At 42.7% G+C, this 16378-nt stretch overlaps 2 protein-coding genes across 5 annotated transcripts in view; both read left to right on the forward strand.

The window, feature by feature from the left end:
* Nucleotides 1–8088, forward strand: part of PARD6G (par-6 family cell polarity regulator gamma) — a 69460-nt gene extending 61372 nt beyond the window's left edge. Inside the window, exon 3 of the mRNA XM_076330126.1 lies at nt 5201–8088. Coding sequence (XP_076186241.1) covers nt 5201–6060 — 860 coding nt within the window. The 3' untranslated portion in view covers nt 6061–8088. The remainder of the gene's footprint in view (nt 1–5200) is intronic.
* A 1055-nt stretch (nt 8089–9143) lies between these two features.
* On the forward strand, nt 9144–16155 carry BLOC1S4 (biogenesis of lysosomal organelles complex 1 subunit 4). 4 transcript variants are annotated; one of them, XR_012994640.1, is made up of 6 exons: nt 9144–9378; nt 9894–9965; nt 10966–11067; nt 11776–11910; nt 15179–15432; nt 15744–16155. XR_012994640.1 is itself a non-coding variant. In XM_076330127.1 (5 exons), the coding sequence occupies exons 1-5, from the start codon at nt 9166–9168 to the stop codon at nt 15275–15277; spliced, it is 621 nt and encodes a 206-aa protein (XP_076186242.1). In that variant the 5' UTR covers nt 9144–9165; the 3' UTR covers nt 15278–16155. The 4 variants fall into 4 exon arrangements, 2 of the variants coding, with proteins under 2 accessions (XP_076186242.1, XP_076186243.1); XR_012994641.1 differs by having other exon boundaries at nt 15979–16155; XM_076330127.1 differs by having other exon boundaries at nt 15179–16155.
* Nucleotides 16156–16378: the final 223 nt, after the last annotated feature.

Raw genomic sequence — 16378 nt, forward strand, 5'->3', positions numbered from 1 at the left:
TACGAGGCTTTAAGCACTGTTCAGATGTGCTGCTTGATGGCGCTTCTCCTGCCAGTATGCATGCAGATTTCTATAGACATTTTGCTCTGCAAAAGGAGAATTTGATATTGCAACAAATGAAACATGAAAAACGAGCTCTGTCTGGTTGCATGTGGTATATGGTGGTCTTCACGAGACCTGGCATCAAGCACGGTCTGTTCCGTTAGCTAAAGTGGCATTCCTGCTTGCAATCCTATATGGTGAGAAACTCAAAACCTAAGAACAAGTTACTGACCTTCATTAAAAGTGTGTCACTGTAAATTATGCAATGATACAGTTCTCATTTTAGTCTGACATGTGCCAGCTGAACAGTATATTACTGGAAATAGGCAATATACCACCGTTTGACCACCCCGTAGTTGATAAAAGGGAGTGATGTTGGCTGACTTCTCCCAGTTCCCTTGTGAGGAAGGAATTTTTTTTTTTCATTGTGCTAGGAATTGATGACTTTCTGCTGCTACAGCAACAGCTGATGTTAAACTTCAGTAGAGATACTTTGCTTTATTCCTGCAGCAAGAGTAGTGGCTCTGAATAGCAGGGGGGTGTGTGTGGCTGTTTTGTTCAGGGTTTGGGTTTTTTTAATTTTTTATTTTAAGGTGAAGTCCCAAGCAAGCGTAACTGCTAGCGAGCAGGTCATCTTGAATACAAATAACGTAATAATCCCTGTATTGTCAAGGAGCAGGTATTCTGTACTTTAACTTTTTCTAGAAAATAGAGTTAATTGGTATTTCTTTGTAGAAGCTCTCCAAATTAGCTCTCATTTCTCCAACCTATAACAGGTTTTAACAGTTTTACCTGTTAAAATTGGGACTTCATCCTTCTCATATGTAATCCTGTTTAGGGTCAGAGTTGGAAACTAATGCCTGACACTCTTTTAAAAACAAAAAATCCAGTCATCAACAGGACACGGACTTCATTTTTTTTTAACGTGCTCCAGCCCTGAAATACTAAATCCAAGAATGGTCAGTGGTCCAACACTGAAAGTAGCCTATATCACTTGTAATGTAATCCCTGCTTCTGCCTGGTTCATGTTTGGAGGAAAAAAGATAGCATTTTTGTGGTAAGCTGGGCTTTTTGTTATTAAAGGAGGTGGTTGTTTTGAAGCTGCTCAGAGGTTAGGAATGCTGGCAGTCATCTGGGGAGACAGATTAGTGGGTTGAGTGCAGGTGAGGAGGTCACAGGCACAAAAGAACCACTTCTTTTGTGCCATTGCCCTCGTAGTGGTTCAGCCAAAGGAAGCTGCTTCAGAAGTGACTTACGTGTGTCAGGAGGACCATCGTACTTCTCCTGTGACACTACTACCTGATCGTCACAAACTTGCAAGTTGTGAGAATTAACTCTCTGGGTTGTTGTTAATTTAAGGGGAAGAAAACAGTGTTGTCAACGAATCTTCCCAGGTGAAATATTTGGTAAAGCTTTTGCAAATCTGCCTTAAAGTAATTCAGTATTAATACAGTAACATGAAGAGAGAGGGAGAGAACAGTTACCTGGGTGCTTTCAGGGAATAGAGGGATAACTAGGGCATATGTTTCATTTTACCTGCAGTGCAATAAACTGCACTCGCCAACCTAATTTTCTGAATCTTTAAGGGATGCAGCTTTTGTTTTGAGTTTGGTTTGCCAGTACTGCAAGTGACAGTCTTAAATGCATAAACCCACATGTAACTTTAATTGCCATCTTAAACTGGAATTTTGGGATAAAGGTTGTCTTGGGCTTTAAGGTACAGTGCTACTATTCTACAGTGCTATGTTTCAACTGAGGAAGAATTTCGATTCTAAATCTGAATCCCCAAGTTGTTTTCATAGGACTGTCACAAGAATTTATCAGTGAATTGTGAGGGTGAGCAGGGCACAGTGTTTGAGACTGTGGTGATGAAAGACATCTCTTGTGGACTCATACTTTACAAGGAAAAATGTTTGTTGCCAACCTTCAAAATCATCCATCAAAACTTAAAGTCTAGGTGGATGTAGATGATGGTGATCCTGTTGATGAAAGAAAAGGAATAATACCTCGCTTTGGCTGCCGCAGGTGGCTTGTGCATTCAAAAGAGTAGACACTGCGCTGACTCTGCTCAGCAGGTGGACTTGAGAAGCTGCCATCTCCACGCAGTCACTGTCTTGGCTGTGAATACACTTCCAGGAACCAGTTGGGAACTTCCTGTGTTTGGGTGATTTTAAGGACTTCCAGTCCTGTGCCTCACCAGTCCAAATAACATAGTAGGGCCTCTGGAGTTGGTACGACTCTGAACGGCCTGGGAGGCGAGACAAGAGACGAGCGTGAAGTTAAACACGGCAAACTTGTCCAAGGAGTATCTTTATTTCACAGAAGCTTTTCCTTCAGGATGACCTTCCAGATACCTTGTGATGTCCTCAGTGTCAGTATAGCCAGTGTAAATAAGTTATAGGAGAATGCAGAAATAGTCTTTCTGAAGTCTTCAAATGATTTTTTCTAGCCCAAAGGACTATGTAGGATCACAGAATAATTTAGGCTGGAAGGGACCTCTGGAGGTCAGCTAATCCAGCACCCTGCTCCAAGGAGGCTCAGTTAGATCAGGTTGCTGCTTAGCACGTTTTTAGTGTCCTCTGAGTTGTGTAACTTAATGTCACTTAATTGAAGTCTGCCAATAATATGCCTTGAAAGCTGACTTGAAAATGAGATCTTGCAAGAAATAAAAATGTAATTACAAGCTTGTTTTTACTAACACTTTTTTTCCTTCAACCTTTATCAGGTAGAGGTATTGTCTTACTTTCTCAAACATTACAATGCAGGATTAATTTGTCAGAGAAAAAAAAATTTCTTAGTGGCAGTTCTCTAATTGTGCTTTTGTATTTTGCTGCTCGTCTTCAACAGTAGAATAAACTGAAAGTCTGTTAGTTTATCTGAAAAGTGTTTGCATGCTTAAACTCACAGTTAAATAATTTTCCAGCTAGTGCATGCTTCATGTTTAAAATACGCACAGTATTTTTAATGTGAAATGCAGTAACGCATTTTGTACATTAACAACTTCATGACTAAGTATTTTTTTATGCAAACCAGAACATAAGCTTCTTATACGGAATAACTTGTCATATTACTTGGCTTATTTCAAGTTGATCACTTTGCACATGCCCTTGAGATACCACTACAGAGACAGAAATATTTAAACAATTCCTTAAACAGTAGACCCTACAAAGGCTGCTTTCCCATGGATCTTCCTCTCAAGGGCAGGAGCACATGTGTGAGTCTGTGTCTGTTCTGTGATCCCTAGCATATGGACTAGGCAGCAGAGCAGTTTGTTTCTCCCTGCTTCTCTTTCTACTGGGCCGCTTGCTTACACAGAACTCTTTTGGTACTTGGCGCTTTTAGCACTTTTTATTGCTGTCAAATTCAGCTGAAATGAAGTAAAATATTCCAAAGAGAAAAGTGCTGTACCGAGAGATGCATATCTCATAGTGGATGAGGGAAAGGCTGTGGGTGTTATCTGCCTAGACTTTAGTAAAGCCTTTGACACCGTTTCCCACAGCATTCTCCTAGAGAAGCTGGCTGCTCATGGCTTGGATGGGTGTATGCTTTGCTGGGTAAAAAACTGGCTGGATGGCCGGGCCTAAACAGTTGTGGTGAATGGAGTTACATCCAGCTGGCAGCCGGTCACGAGCAGTGTTCCCCAGGGCTCAGTTTTGGGGCTGGTCTTGTTCAACATCTTCATCAATGATCTGGATGAGGGGATTGAGTGCACCCTCAGTAAGTTTGCAGACGACACCAAGTTGGGCGGGAGTGTGGATCTGCTGGAGGGTAGGAAGGCTCTGCAGAGGGACCTGGACAGGCTGGATCGATGGGCCCAGGCCAACTGTATGAGGTTCAACAAGGCCAAGTGCCAGGTCCTGCACTTCGGCCACAACAACCCCATGCAGCGCTACAGGCTTGGGGAAGAGTGGCTGGAAAGCTGCCTGTCGGAAAAGGACCTGGGGGTGTGGGTTGACAGCCGGCTGAACATGAGCCGGCAGTGTGCCCAGGCGGCCAAGAAGGCCAATGGCATCCTGGCCTGTATCAGAAATAGTGTGGCCAGCAGGAGTAGGGAAGTGACCGTGCCCCTGTACTCGGCACTGGTGAGGCCGCACCTCGAATACTGTGTTCAGTTTTGGGCCCCTCACTACAAGAAGGATGTGGAGGTGCTGGAGTGTGTCCAGAGAAGGGCAACGAGGCTGGTGAAGGGTCTGGAGAACAAGTCTTCTGAGGAGCGGCTGAGGGAACTGGGGTTGTTTAGCCTGGAGAAGAGAAGGCTGAGGGGTGACCTCATCGCTCTCTACAGCTACCTGGAAGGAGGTTGTAGCGAGGTGGGTGTCGGTCTCTTCTCCCAAGTAACCAGCAATAGGACGAGAGGAAATGGCCTCAAGTTGCACCAGGGGAGGTTTAGATTCGATAGTAGGAAAAACTTCTTCACCGAAAGGGTTGTCAAATGTTGGAACAGGCTGCCCAGGGAAGTGGTGGAGTCACCATCCCTGGAGGTATTTAAAAGCCGTGTAGACGTGGTGCTTAGGGACATGGTTTAGTGCTGGACTTGGCAGTGCTAGGTTAACGGTTGGACTTTATGATCTTAAAGGTCTTTTCCAACTTAAACGATTCTGTGATTGTGTATTAACATTAAATTCCCTACTGAAAAAGGCTAGGCTAAAAACACATATCCAACTACTCTCTCACACCCTGCTTTCATGTTTGTACCTAAGGTCTGCTATCAGTTAAGGCTGTGTATTGGATATTAAAATACTCCCTGATTCAGACTTTTAGGTTAGGAATGTGTATACGCTCCTTGCCCACTTGAGATGTATGTGTAAAATCACAGTCCAACTCTGAAAATATGGTCTCACATCTAAGATGGTATATCAGGCCTGCGGCTGCAAGTAATTGCATTCTGCACAGCTGACAACAGGAGTTGAGAATCAGAAGTCTTTTTCCCTCAAAATATGGAAGAAATATGGGTAGTCATTGAAAACAACTCATTTATTCTGAATGATGTGCTGATGGACATAAAATGAAACGATGGTTAGAGTAAGCGGAAGACTTTATTTGATTTTTTCCATATTATTAGGAGTGTGGCTTCACTGAACCAGATTTAAGAAGAAAATGCCCTGTAGATTGCATTATTCTCTGATTGATTGATACATTGGTACTGTTTCTCTTTCAGATGAAGTGGACTACAGTAATTTTGGGACCAACACGCTATCGAGGAAGAAGAAGGCTCTGGTGACACTCCGCAATGACAACCTTCGCCGGCGTCCCCACATTAACATTAGCATGCCTCATGATTTTAGACCAGTGTCTTCCATAATCGATGTGGACATTCTTCCTGAAACGCACAGGAGAGTGAGGCTGTATCGACACGGGTGTGAGAAACCCTTAGGATTTTACATTCGCGATGGCACCAGCGTAAGGGTTACTCCTCATGGACTAGAAAAAGTACCCGGTATCTTCATCTCTCGTATGGTTCCTGGAGGCTTAGCGGAGAGCACAGGCTTGCTGGCTGTGAATGATGAAGTCCTGGAAGTTAATGGCATTGAAGTAGCAGGAAAGACTCTCGACCAAGTCACAGACATGATGATTGCCAACAGCCATAATCTTATTATCACGGTCAAGCCAGCAAACCAGAGGAACAATATTATTCGAAGCAGTAGGATGTCTGGTAGCTCTGGCCAGTCTACAGACAGCACTGCTAGTCACCATAGCTTGCCTACATCCCACGTGCTGCAGAACTTCCACCCTGATGAAATGGAGAGTGACGAAGAGGCTGACATTGTCATCGAGGGCGGTCTGGAGCCACAGCACATTCCTAAACTGCACAGCCTTACTTCCAGTAGCCTCTCTCGAATCAATGGCAGCAGCCTTACCCACAGACTTCAAAGGGACCTGGTGCTCAACAACAACTCTGGCCGAGAAAGCAACGGCAACATCCACAAATTACTCAGTTCCTTAAAAACTGATCCCCGACACAGCCTGGTTATCCCCAGAGGAGGTATCGAGGAGGATGGAACAGTCATTACACTTTAGTAGCAATTCCTGCAACTCTCCATTCAGTCTTAAGTGCCAATTGGGACAGTTGACTCTTGCAACGTGTTATGCACAAAACAGAGCGCTGATATTCTCATAGACCTCACAGGTGCAGAAAATTGTTGCTTTCTAGGAAACGTGGCATCTGGAGTTAGACGTAATACTGTCATGCAGTGCCAAATTTGTCAGGAGAAAGCCCGAGTGCAAAACCTGGTTTATGTCCCAGCCCTAAAGTGAGAACACAGATTTGTTTTAGTTGGTATAAATCGAAGCAGTCTTACAGGCTACCGATGGCAGTGCCACGTGCTTGGGTTTGAATGCATGGGTGGATGTATTTATACATGCATGTATATGAATTAGATTTTAATAGTAACAGACATGTCTATTTGAAGTGGAATCTGGTTTTCTTCTAATACCAGTTTAAAGAGCGTGCTTCTTAATAGCCATCCGATCTTCTACAGTTACCTACAGACCCTCCGCTAACTTGTTTACACCATATTTGCAACCTTATGTCTAATCCAGACAAGCTCTATAAAAGCAGCGGTTTCCTACTCCGGTGGCAACAACGTTAGGGAGATGCTGCAAATACATTTTTCCAAATGAAACTATGTATGTATGGGTGGTTGGTTTGTTTGTTTGTTTGTTTTTAAAGCCTAAGGAGGCGATGTTGGAGGATGTTGCAGTTATTGCTGTGAGATCACCACCACCTGCTGGTCAGAGGCAGGCCTGCCTGCAGCACACACCTGTGCTGCACGGGGAAAGAAAAACATGGCCATAAGGGCTTAAAACTAGGTTCAGCACCATTATGTGTAAATGTATTCTTTTTCGATATTTATTAGAGAATACCTCTTTTTCAGATTCCCCCCTCCCCCCCCCATCTCTGGCTTTTTCAGTATCACGGTTCATGTGAATTTTAGGGATGCAAGTGAGAAGGCAACAAAAGTGGAAGAGTGTGCTAGGACTGTCCCCTTCACCTCAGAGCCGACACAGGTCCTTGCTGCACATTCGGGGCAACCTAAATCCACAAGGTCTTTCCGTACAAAAGATTGGCGGATTGCTACACAGAGGAGGGATGCTGACTGACTGTCAAACCTAACTTAGAATAGTTCTGTTATTTTTTGGACTCTTCTAGTAAGCGTAAAGCTTAATGTCTACACAGGATTTCTAGAAACTTAAAATATACTGGATGTTTGCGATGGTCAGACATCTTTACTGGATGCTGGCTAGTGGGTAACCAGTGACTGTTGAGTCGGTAACTGTCTTCTTCTGAAAATGCCATGAATTTATGAAAGTGGTCTAATCTAAAATATTTTGTTATATCTTGATCAGTGTAAGGAACAAAATATAAATGTTTTACAGTGTATTTTTCTACTTTTAGCTTGTGTCATTTTCTTTTTGTTTTTAACTTTGTAGTACATTAAAGCTTTTTTATATGGTGGAATAGACATTTCTTAAATATTGTATGGATATGAAAATTCAGAAGTCTTGGTTTGAAAAAATTACGTTCCATTTTGGAATCTGTAATGACTGGACAAAGGATGTGCGGACTAATTCATTGTCACTAATTTAGAATACCTGTGGAACAACCAGTCTTCTGCTCATTGTTAAATATGTTTGGGACATTGAACTTAGTATGTTTCTTTTAGATTTGCTTTAAAAGTTTATTTTAAAATTCTTTCACTCACTTACTCTAATTAAACCTCTTCTAGGTATCACAGCAGTTATAGAGCTGTACTTATTTTTCCCAGCACAGTAAGAATAGAACATTGATCCTGTTCGTCTTAAAACTGTGTGTGTACTTTACCAAAGGTTTTCATTTTTTAAGAAATCTGATTATTGGTGCAGTAAAAAAAATGAATAGCTGGATGTGCTTCAGTCAATCAGACCATCTTATCAGGAAAATTTTGTTACACCTTAAATAAGACTCCTTTTATGAAATAAGTGGATTTGTCTGGCTGAAGTTACTCATTTTACCTTATTTAACTGATGAAAATGTGACCTATCTGCAATAAAATGTGCACTGTCTTACTTCTACGCTATATCCTTTCCCCTGTGCTCAAGCACATCTTTCTGTGGAAGTATCTCCCTTCCTTGTGGAAACAAGATACGTGGTTTTGATGACTCTACAACTACGTAACCGTTTTAGTAATGCTTTTCTCTGTACCGGCACAGACGTCGATTCCTCCGGTTGTTGTTCCCTATACCAGGTTCCTTTCCATAACGTTTCTTCCCAGCACTGCTTTTAAAGGGTACTGTTACACTGGTTCCCATGGGAACCAAGAAGTTTGCTGTGCTCCTCATAGCTAGCAAGGCTTGCGTCAAGCCTCGTGGCTTTGACGACTTGGGGCAGTTCTGGCTCCTCAGAAAAAGCCCACGATACCTCTGGCGTAGCGATACGCTGCCACCCTGCACACCTTTGCCTGGAGACCGCTCGGCGACGGTCCAAATAAAGCGTGCTGGTACAAAATACCCAAGTTCTTCCAGCTAATTCATCCCAGGGCGCAGGAAACGTTAAGTTGCATTTCACGCCACCAGCGTGAAAGCACGGTACCCGAGACTTCAGTTAGGTTTCGCGCGTCGAGGCCCCTTCGGCTGTGAGATTAAATGGTTGAACGGGGCTTTAGAAGTGGGCGGCTGAGGGAACAGCGGCACGTCAGTCCTCCTTAGAGGACAAATCCTCCATAAGCGTTCCTGCAGAAGGAGCCACGTTTCCGTCCTTCGCCCTCCGAGCGCGCGGTAGGGACCCGCGCAGAGGCGGGGGGCAGCTCGGAGGGGGCAGCTCGGAGGCGACGGCCCGGGCTCCCGCCCCGGGGCCGCTGAGAGGCAGCGGCCCCTGCCGGGCCTGCGGAGCCTGAAGCGCGAGCAGCCAGGCGCGAGGACGGCACCTCCGTGCCCAGAGACCGGCGACGCCTGCGCTCGCTCCCGCTCCCGCTCCCGGGGCGGCCGTTGCCCCGCTCCGGCGGCGAGGGGACCCGGGGCAGGCCGCAGCGCTGGACTCCTCCCGGCCCCGCCCGTCGCCAGCGCGCCTGCGCCGCCCCCTCCCCGCTCACGTGAGCGGCGGCACCGCCTGACGCGGGGAGGGGAAGCCCGGGGGCGGGCGGTAGCATGGCGGCCGCCGCGGGACCCGGTGAGAGGCCTGCAGCCGACCCGCCAGGCGCTTGCCCCGGCACGGACAGCGGGAACGTCTCTCAGAGCCACAGCAGCGCCTCAGGCCTCGGGGAGCCGGAGGACGAGGACGCCTCGGAGGCGTCGCTCAGCGCCACCGCCGCCGCCTATTCCGCGTACCTGCTCGCCGACCGCAGCCTCTTCAGCGAGCAGGTGAGGGGCCGCGCCGCGGGGGAGCGGGCGGGGGCCTCCGCCCCGCCTCGCCTCGCCTCGTCTCGTCTCTGCGGCCGAGCCTGCCGGGCTCCCCGGGAAGAGGGAGCAACGGCGGGCACTTCTCCAGGAGCGGTCCGGCCCGACCCCGCCGCCGGCGGTCCGGCGCACGGAGCGAGGCTGCCCCGGCATTGCCGGGGAGCGGGGAGCAGGTGGGACAGGGAGGAGGGGTGTCGCCTGAGGGCGGCTCTCCGCAGCGGCGCGGCTTGGCCGCGTTGGAGAGGGGGGCGGCTCAACGCGCTGCGCCGGTTACACGGCCTCGGGGTAGTTTTGTGCAAGACAAGATATACCGGTGTGTCTGGTCACCTGCACTTAACGTAGCCAAGGGGTGGCAAAGCTGTGGGATTTCTCTTAAGCTGGTTTTAGCCTGGCCGATGTCTGTACTCGGAGGTCTTGTTTGGGAGAATCTGGGGTTTTTTTGTCTTTTCAAATACCTTTAAAGGATTTCTGTTTTGCAGATAGAAAGCTTAGACAAGAGTCTAGAAGATTTGCTGACCAGAGTGGATGAATTTGTGGGAATGCTGGACATGGTATGTATAACTTGCATATAGTTGCGTTTTTGAAGTCAGAATACAGTTTAATATGAACTCGGTCTCATTTAAAAGCACGAGATGGGAAGCAGCCTTTGGTTTAGGCAGACAGGTTCTGGTATGAAAACACACTTGATAATTAGATAACTCATGGATGAAAACTACTGAACTTTCATGTCAGAGCAAAATATGCCCATATAGCTATATAACTGCATATTTACTTAATTCCGTTTGTATATTTGTCCATGTACATATGTGGAATCCAATTTTGAATGGCATAATGATAGATGCTGAAAAGGACAATACAATATTCTGCTTCTCCTTTAAAATGCATAAAGATATTCTCTCTGGGTTTTAGTAATCAAAGTATCTAATCAGAGTTGCCAAACCTCCAAAGCTAGATTTGTCTTTAGGGGACCCTTTCTTACGCTTTCATCAGAAAGGCAGCTTTGTTTGCATTTTCACATGGGAGGAGACAGGGAAACTGAACGGAAAGTTTCTATAAGCTGACGGTGGTATACAGGCTGCCTTTTAAAGCATAGCATGTGTTCCTACTGCGCTACTCTAAGGGGAACTTTAACCAATTAAAAAAAAAAAAAAGATTCTGTGGCCTGACCTTTTTTTTTTTTTAAAGCAAAGTTGAGGAAATGCACAGGTAGTAAAACTTAAGTAAAAATTTTAGTTTAATATATTTGATTCTTTAGTGTGTCTTGGGAAATGTTCCGTCTCTTAGTTCTGATAAGGCTGAGGCAGCCTATTTTTAATATAATTATAAAGGTAAATATTTGCCTATGCAAAATAAATTTTGTTCAAAGGCACTTACTAAACTGTACAAAGAAGCTAGCTTATTAGTTTTAATCTAGTATTCTTATACTAATACTAATCTAGTATTTTTAAACTACGAGTTTTAATCTGTTAATTGGAGCACAGTTCTAGTTTCCGGAATAAAGTCTACTACTTAACATTTTGACTTTTGTATTATTTCTTCGAATCATTTTAGATTCGAAGTGATTCCTCTCAAGTTGTCAATGAAAGTATACCTCAAATTTACACAAAAGCTACAGAAATGAGACAGATATACAGGAAGATTGACAAACTAGAGGTATGTATTTGATATTCCATTTCTCAATAGGGGGAAGAATCAATGATACGCTGTAATTGTGTGTCTTGTGCACATGCATGCACGTGGAGTGGGTTCAGGTCCGTTTTGCTCCCCATGCCCAATCTGGGTTCAATACTTCAGCGTTAATGAAGAGAACACAATTTATTAAGAATTTCTGGAGACTATGGGCATTCTATAACAAAATGCCTTTTTTAAAAAAAAAAAAAAAAATCATTTTTTTAATTTACTGCTTGAAGCAAGGCAGCCATCTTTCTTTTTTTGGAAAGTAATAGTACCACTTTTTCTTTTTTTTTTATAGTATCTTTCAAAGTTACTGTTTTGGGAGCCATTCGGAGACTAGTAGAATGAGAGGTCTGTTGATCCCTGGTAAAGCTTCAAAACTGATTCAGATCCTTGGTCCCCCTTTTAGTAGAAAGGCAGATGGAAGTCTAAATTAGTTATTTGAAAGGCAAATAGGAAAAAGAAGACTGATTGTTTTATTAGATTTAACCTGTTTTTGCAGCCTTTTGAGTATCTCAAGTTATTTTTAGCAATAAAATAGACTTGTAGGTGGAAGGGAAATAGAGCATGGAGTTTTTGACTCCTTCTCATTTAATTAATGGAACTTTCACCACTGTCATGCAATACATAATCCTGTTTTAATTTGTTAGTGAAAAAGTTGGATTTCTTTTGTTTTTTTCACACTAGGCTTTTGTGAAGATGGTTGGAAATAGCGTAGCTGGACTGGAAGAACGGGTCATAAAGGCAGAAACAGACCTTGGAGCTTTTCCGAGCACATTCAAGAAAATCTTGCACACAATCAGCATACCATCCTTCCTTAATGTAAGTAAGCTTTTGTTATCATGTGACCAGCTTAGTTGCTCTGCTTACCAGAGTGGGTGATTAAAATAATAGTAAGTTTGTTGCACATATATCTGAATTTAACTGTAAAACTTTCATATACTGTATTAGGATTTTTGCGAAGTTCTCAGACTTAATTAAAAAAAAAAAAAAAACCAACCCAAACTTAAAAATCACAAATTCTTACAAGGATTTGTGTAACTTTCCAAAATAAGGCTGAATACATGAAAAAGGGAACATGAAGGGCACAAACAAGCCCATAATGAACAAGGCATTATATTAAAGCACCCCGATCTCTGATGGTATGCAAAGCAATTAGAAAGAGCCTGTACAGACAACACTGTTAAAGGATCATAGTGCATTAAGAATATCACTGCAGAAATGTTACCAAAAAAGGAGATGAAAACTACGCTGCACAATATTCTTAAAATAAAAGTTCTGTTTATACTCAGTCCACACAGTTCAGTAATCATGTAAGCACCTTGTTAAACTTTCTAAGGGTGCACTTTTCTCTACCTTTCATCATTACTACCTGTGGACTGTTTCTCTGCGGAAGACTTGAAGTGCTCTCTCTAGTATGTTTCAAAGAGATGCCATACCTAGCCTTAAATACTGGTACTATGCCCTAGTTTTAAAATAACCTTCTGGTTAAAAAAAAAAAATCTTCTGAACCACCTGATGCTTCTTGGCATCACCTGCCAGTACACCATTTATAAGTACTCCTCCTTGCGTCTTGTCAGCTCCCAGATACTTTTCTTTATCTTTTCCTATATTCATCCTGTACTAGCTCAGGCTTCTGTATCACAATACTGGTGAGAATGCTGAAATAAAGTAGGTTTGCAGAGGGGGAGAGGAAGATGGCTGGGACTGTTGAAGCATTTGTGTTCCTACATATTGCAAGCACATGTGGCAGCAGAGAAAAATAGTTGTAAAAAGAATATGTATTGTCTTGGCAAGACTCAGTTCAGGAAACCTGTTCTTCACTGCTATTTCCTGTGTAGTCTAAGTTAGTTAACTTCTCATTCTGTCATTTTTCTTTGGTGTTGAAGTTTAGAGAGATGTCATTTTTTCTTAAAAAAACAAAAAAACAACACAAAGCTGCTATTTATGGGCCAATTGCAAAAACCAACAACTGCAGCAGTTGTCTTGAATATTCAACAGTATTTTCCATTTTGTTGCTAAAAACAGTTGTCAACCACAGAATTAATAATCTTCAATTGAAAAGTTTGAAAGTTCTAATAAAGTGCTTTTTTAGTGTTGCATGGGAACACTTTGTCAGCTTAGCAGTTTTTCCACAATTAGTAAGGTGGAAGGTCTTCGAAAGCGTCAGCAAGCTGACACTGGCACGTCCAGTGGTTCCTTGGTTTGAGTACGGATAGCAATAAAATCGACCCTCAGAACTTACTGGTATTAACTGATTAACTAAAAGGCAGGTTACTATTCTGCAGTGATACCGAGTATTGCATATCTATTTTCACTAGTAAACACAAGCATGTCTGAATGAAAATGCCTACAGAGACTTCTCCTCATGCCTAACATGTAATTAGCTCACTCGGTACATCAACCCTTCAGAAAAGAAGGCTATACCAGTATCGTGATTTTCACTGTAGTTGTAGTTCACATTTTCCTGCTACAACTGTACTGTAGTCAAGTCCCCTCACTCTTCCCATTTGAATGTATGTTTCTTTACACAAAGGATATATTTTGTATTTCTTAAGCTGTGTATTTGTAATCTCACTTTCAGATTTTGCCCCAAGTTCTTCCCTTGTGAATACCAGGCAGTGTAAAGTACAGTACTGTAAGACTTCTAATATCACTAAGGATGTAGACTCTCTCAAAAGGTAAAAATGTCTGCTAAGCAGCTGCAAAAAGAACTATTCATAAATGTGTACTTAGGCAACTGTGGGTACTGTGCCTGCCTATGAATTTCCTCACGGGATTGAAATTATTGAAATTATTATTTGTACATACGCAAATACAGCGCCTCTTACATCAGTGTCATGAGTTGCAGAATACCTGTGACCTTAGTTTCCCTTGCTTGCAAGGTGTTTTCTCATAGGGCAGTACAGGATAGGAAATAATTTTTAAAAACAGAACTTTGATTTCAAAGATTGTCTATACGTTTGGCAAAATTTCTGATATAGAGAACACTGATGCACTATTTATAGATCCAATCTTTGTTTATATTTTTTATTTCATTACAACTTGAATGGCAAAACAAACTTATTTCAGAGAAATTAATGGTATCGTAAAGTTAAAGACAAATACAATTTAAATGTCATAAATCAACGCATTCCAAACTCCAAGTATACTCATGATACTTGGTATGCTTTTAACTTTATTATTGGTAGAGACTCTTAATTTCCTCATCCCAGACAGGCAAAAAAGTATCTGAAGAACTCTGCAGACAAACTGACTGAGAGCTCTGCAAAATAGTTCATCAAAATCTTTTCATAAGTCCAAAAGAATTTTTAATGAATGAAGTCTTGATTTCGAGCCTTCTATTTAAGACTGTATGTTGAAAACGTACGCTGGCTCTGTGTTGCAGTGCAGCATTATTTACATGCAGGAGGGCTGACACAACAGTCAGTAGTGGTCCTTGCTGTTCTCTCTTTAAATGAGCCATTTGGTATAGCAAAACAACGTACAGTTAATATTTAAAAGAAACTTGTACACTCTTCCTGAAAAACAGCGTAACAGCTCTTTTCCAGTCCACTACCGTATTACTTTTAACGGTATGTCACAGTACATATATTCTAACATGTATTTGATGAAGAAGCTCAGCAGGAACAGCAACCTTTTCGAAAGAAGCATTTGCTAGGTGCGTTTCCATATGCAGACTTTAACTAAGTAAATGAGAACACAGGCTAGGGTTAACTCAAAGGAAGCGGCTGAGGAGAACTCAAAGGCCTGAGCAGGACACGTAAAGGTATATGGCTTTGGAAGGATGAAGGTTACAATGACTATGCCATCAGCTGGAAAAGATTACCTGTTTGGCTGCTGCAAAGCTGGCATATCATACGCTTTCCAGGACTGCGTCTGTTCAGGTGATAGAATGGCAAAAGTCAAAGGCTGCTTTTCTTCACTAGCATTAAGAATATGCTAGACCCATCTGAGCTATGATTAAAAATTCGCCTGACTAAGGAGATACGCCTTTAAAACTTTTCTTGTTTTGCATTTTAGCTCTGCAGGCTTTGTTTTAAAACTTGCTTTTTTAAGAAGGCAAAAAATAAACTTATCTAATTTGCAGAAATCGTCTTCCTCACGACAACAACAGACCCTCTATGAACCTCCAGTCCTCTTCAAGACTGAAGACTATTTTCCATGTCTTAATGAAGCACCTTATTGATGATTTCTGCTTTGGGATTGATGTGAATCAGCCAGAATAGAGACAGCCAAGTGAACAAAAGAAATGCTAACCTCAAAATAGCTGCATTTCTGAGCGTTATTGATGGCATATTGCCATTCTGATTCTCATTGTCTTCCTTCAGGCAGTATTTTCAGGTAATCTTTGTTTGTGTACATTATTTCAAAAGTCTTCCTAAAACACAGTATAAATTTTCAGATTATATTGGGGAAGGAACTTAAGAATACTTCTGCATTAGATTTTTTTTTTAAATACAGAAATAATAGGAAACATACTTTATATATAAATCTTTTAACACATAAATATCTGTGCTGCTGCAAATGTAAATAGCTATACCACAAGGATGTCTTTTGCTCCCCTGCCCCCCCCCCCCCACTGTACTGATTGAGGTGAAAGAAAAACTATGCTTAAAATCATCTACTCCAGTTTTGGAATCTGGTCCCTGCAGTTTGTACAGAGAAATGCACCACGTTGGGATGTGCAAGTTGCAAGGGGAGGACTTGGAAGATCGGCGAGGAGTCGAGGACACGGCTCGATGCACGTCATCTAATCCCAGTTCACAAAGCAAACATCTTGCCCCCGCTGATGATCATCAGGTCACAGTGACCTGAGCTTCTTGTTATTGCAGCATTGTATTGTTTGATGTGTAACCAGGTGGGCATGATACTTTTTCTTTTTGACAGCAGGTTATATATATATATATATATGTATCTAAGCTGAGGGGACGTCCCTGGACTGAGCCTCGATCGGGCGCCTGACCAGACTGTCCACTTTTCCCTCGCAACCCTCCGTGCAGTTACTGTGGCTCCCCATGCTGATTGCAGTGTGAGTGTATTATCAATAAACTAATAGCTACCTAACTCCTGTTGTGGTCTTGCATTTCACCTGACAGTATCAAACTGCAGCATTGTTTCCGAGAACCTTTTTGCATACAGCCTCATATAATATTTAGGAGGTGTTAATCATAAATTGTTGTATTCCTCTGAACACAATTTTACCACTGCTGTTTTACTGCCAATATAACTCACTACAAGTATCCAAAATTCAAATTTCAGAGGAATAAGGAATACATTAGGGAAACAA

The sequence above is a fragment of the Aptenodytes patagonicus genome, chromosome 2, assembly GCF_965638725.1.
Source record: "Aptenodytes patagonicus chromosome 2, bAptPat1.pri.cur, whole genome shotgun sequence".
NCBI classification, from domain to species: Eukaryota; Metazoa; Chordata; class Aves; order Sphenisciformes; family Spheniscidae; genus Aptenodytes; species Aptenodytes patagonicus.

Bases quoted from the DNA above. Each gene is read 5' to 3' on its own strand.
- BLOC1S4 (XM_076330127.1), top strand. From the start codon at position 9,166: ATGGCGGCCGCCGCGGGACCCGGTGAGAGGCCTGCAGCCGACCCGCCA. The intron at 11,068-11,775 runs GTATGTATTTGA...TTTTCACACTAG, and splicing joins GGAAGATTGACAAACTAGAG to GCTTTTGTGAAGATGGTTGG. The intron at 11,911-15,178 runs GTAAGTAAGCTT...TCTAATTTGCAG, and splicing joins GCATACCATCCTTCCTTAAT to AAATCGTCTTCCTCACGACA.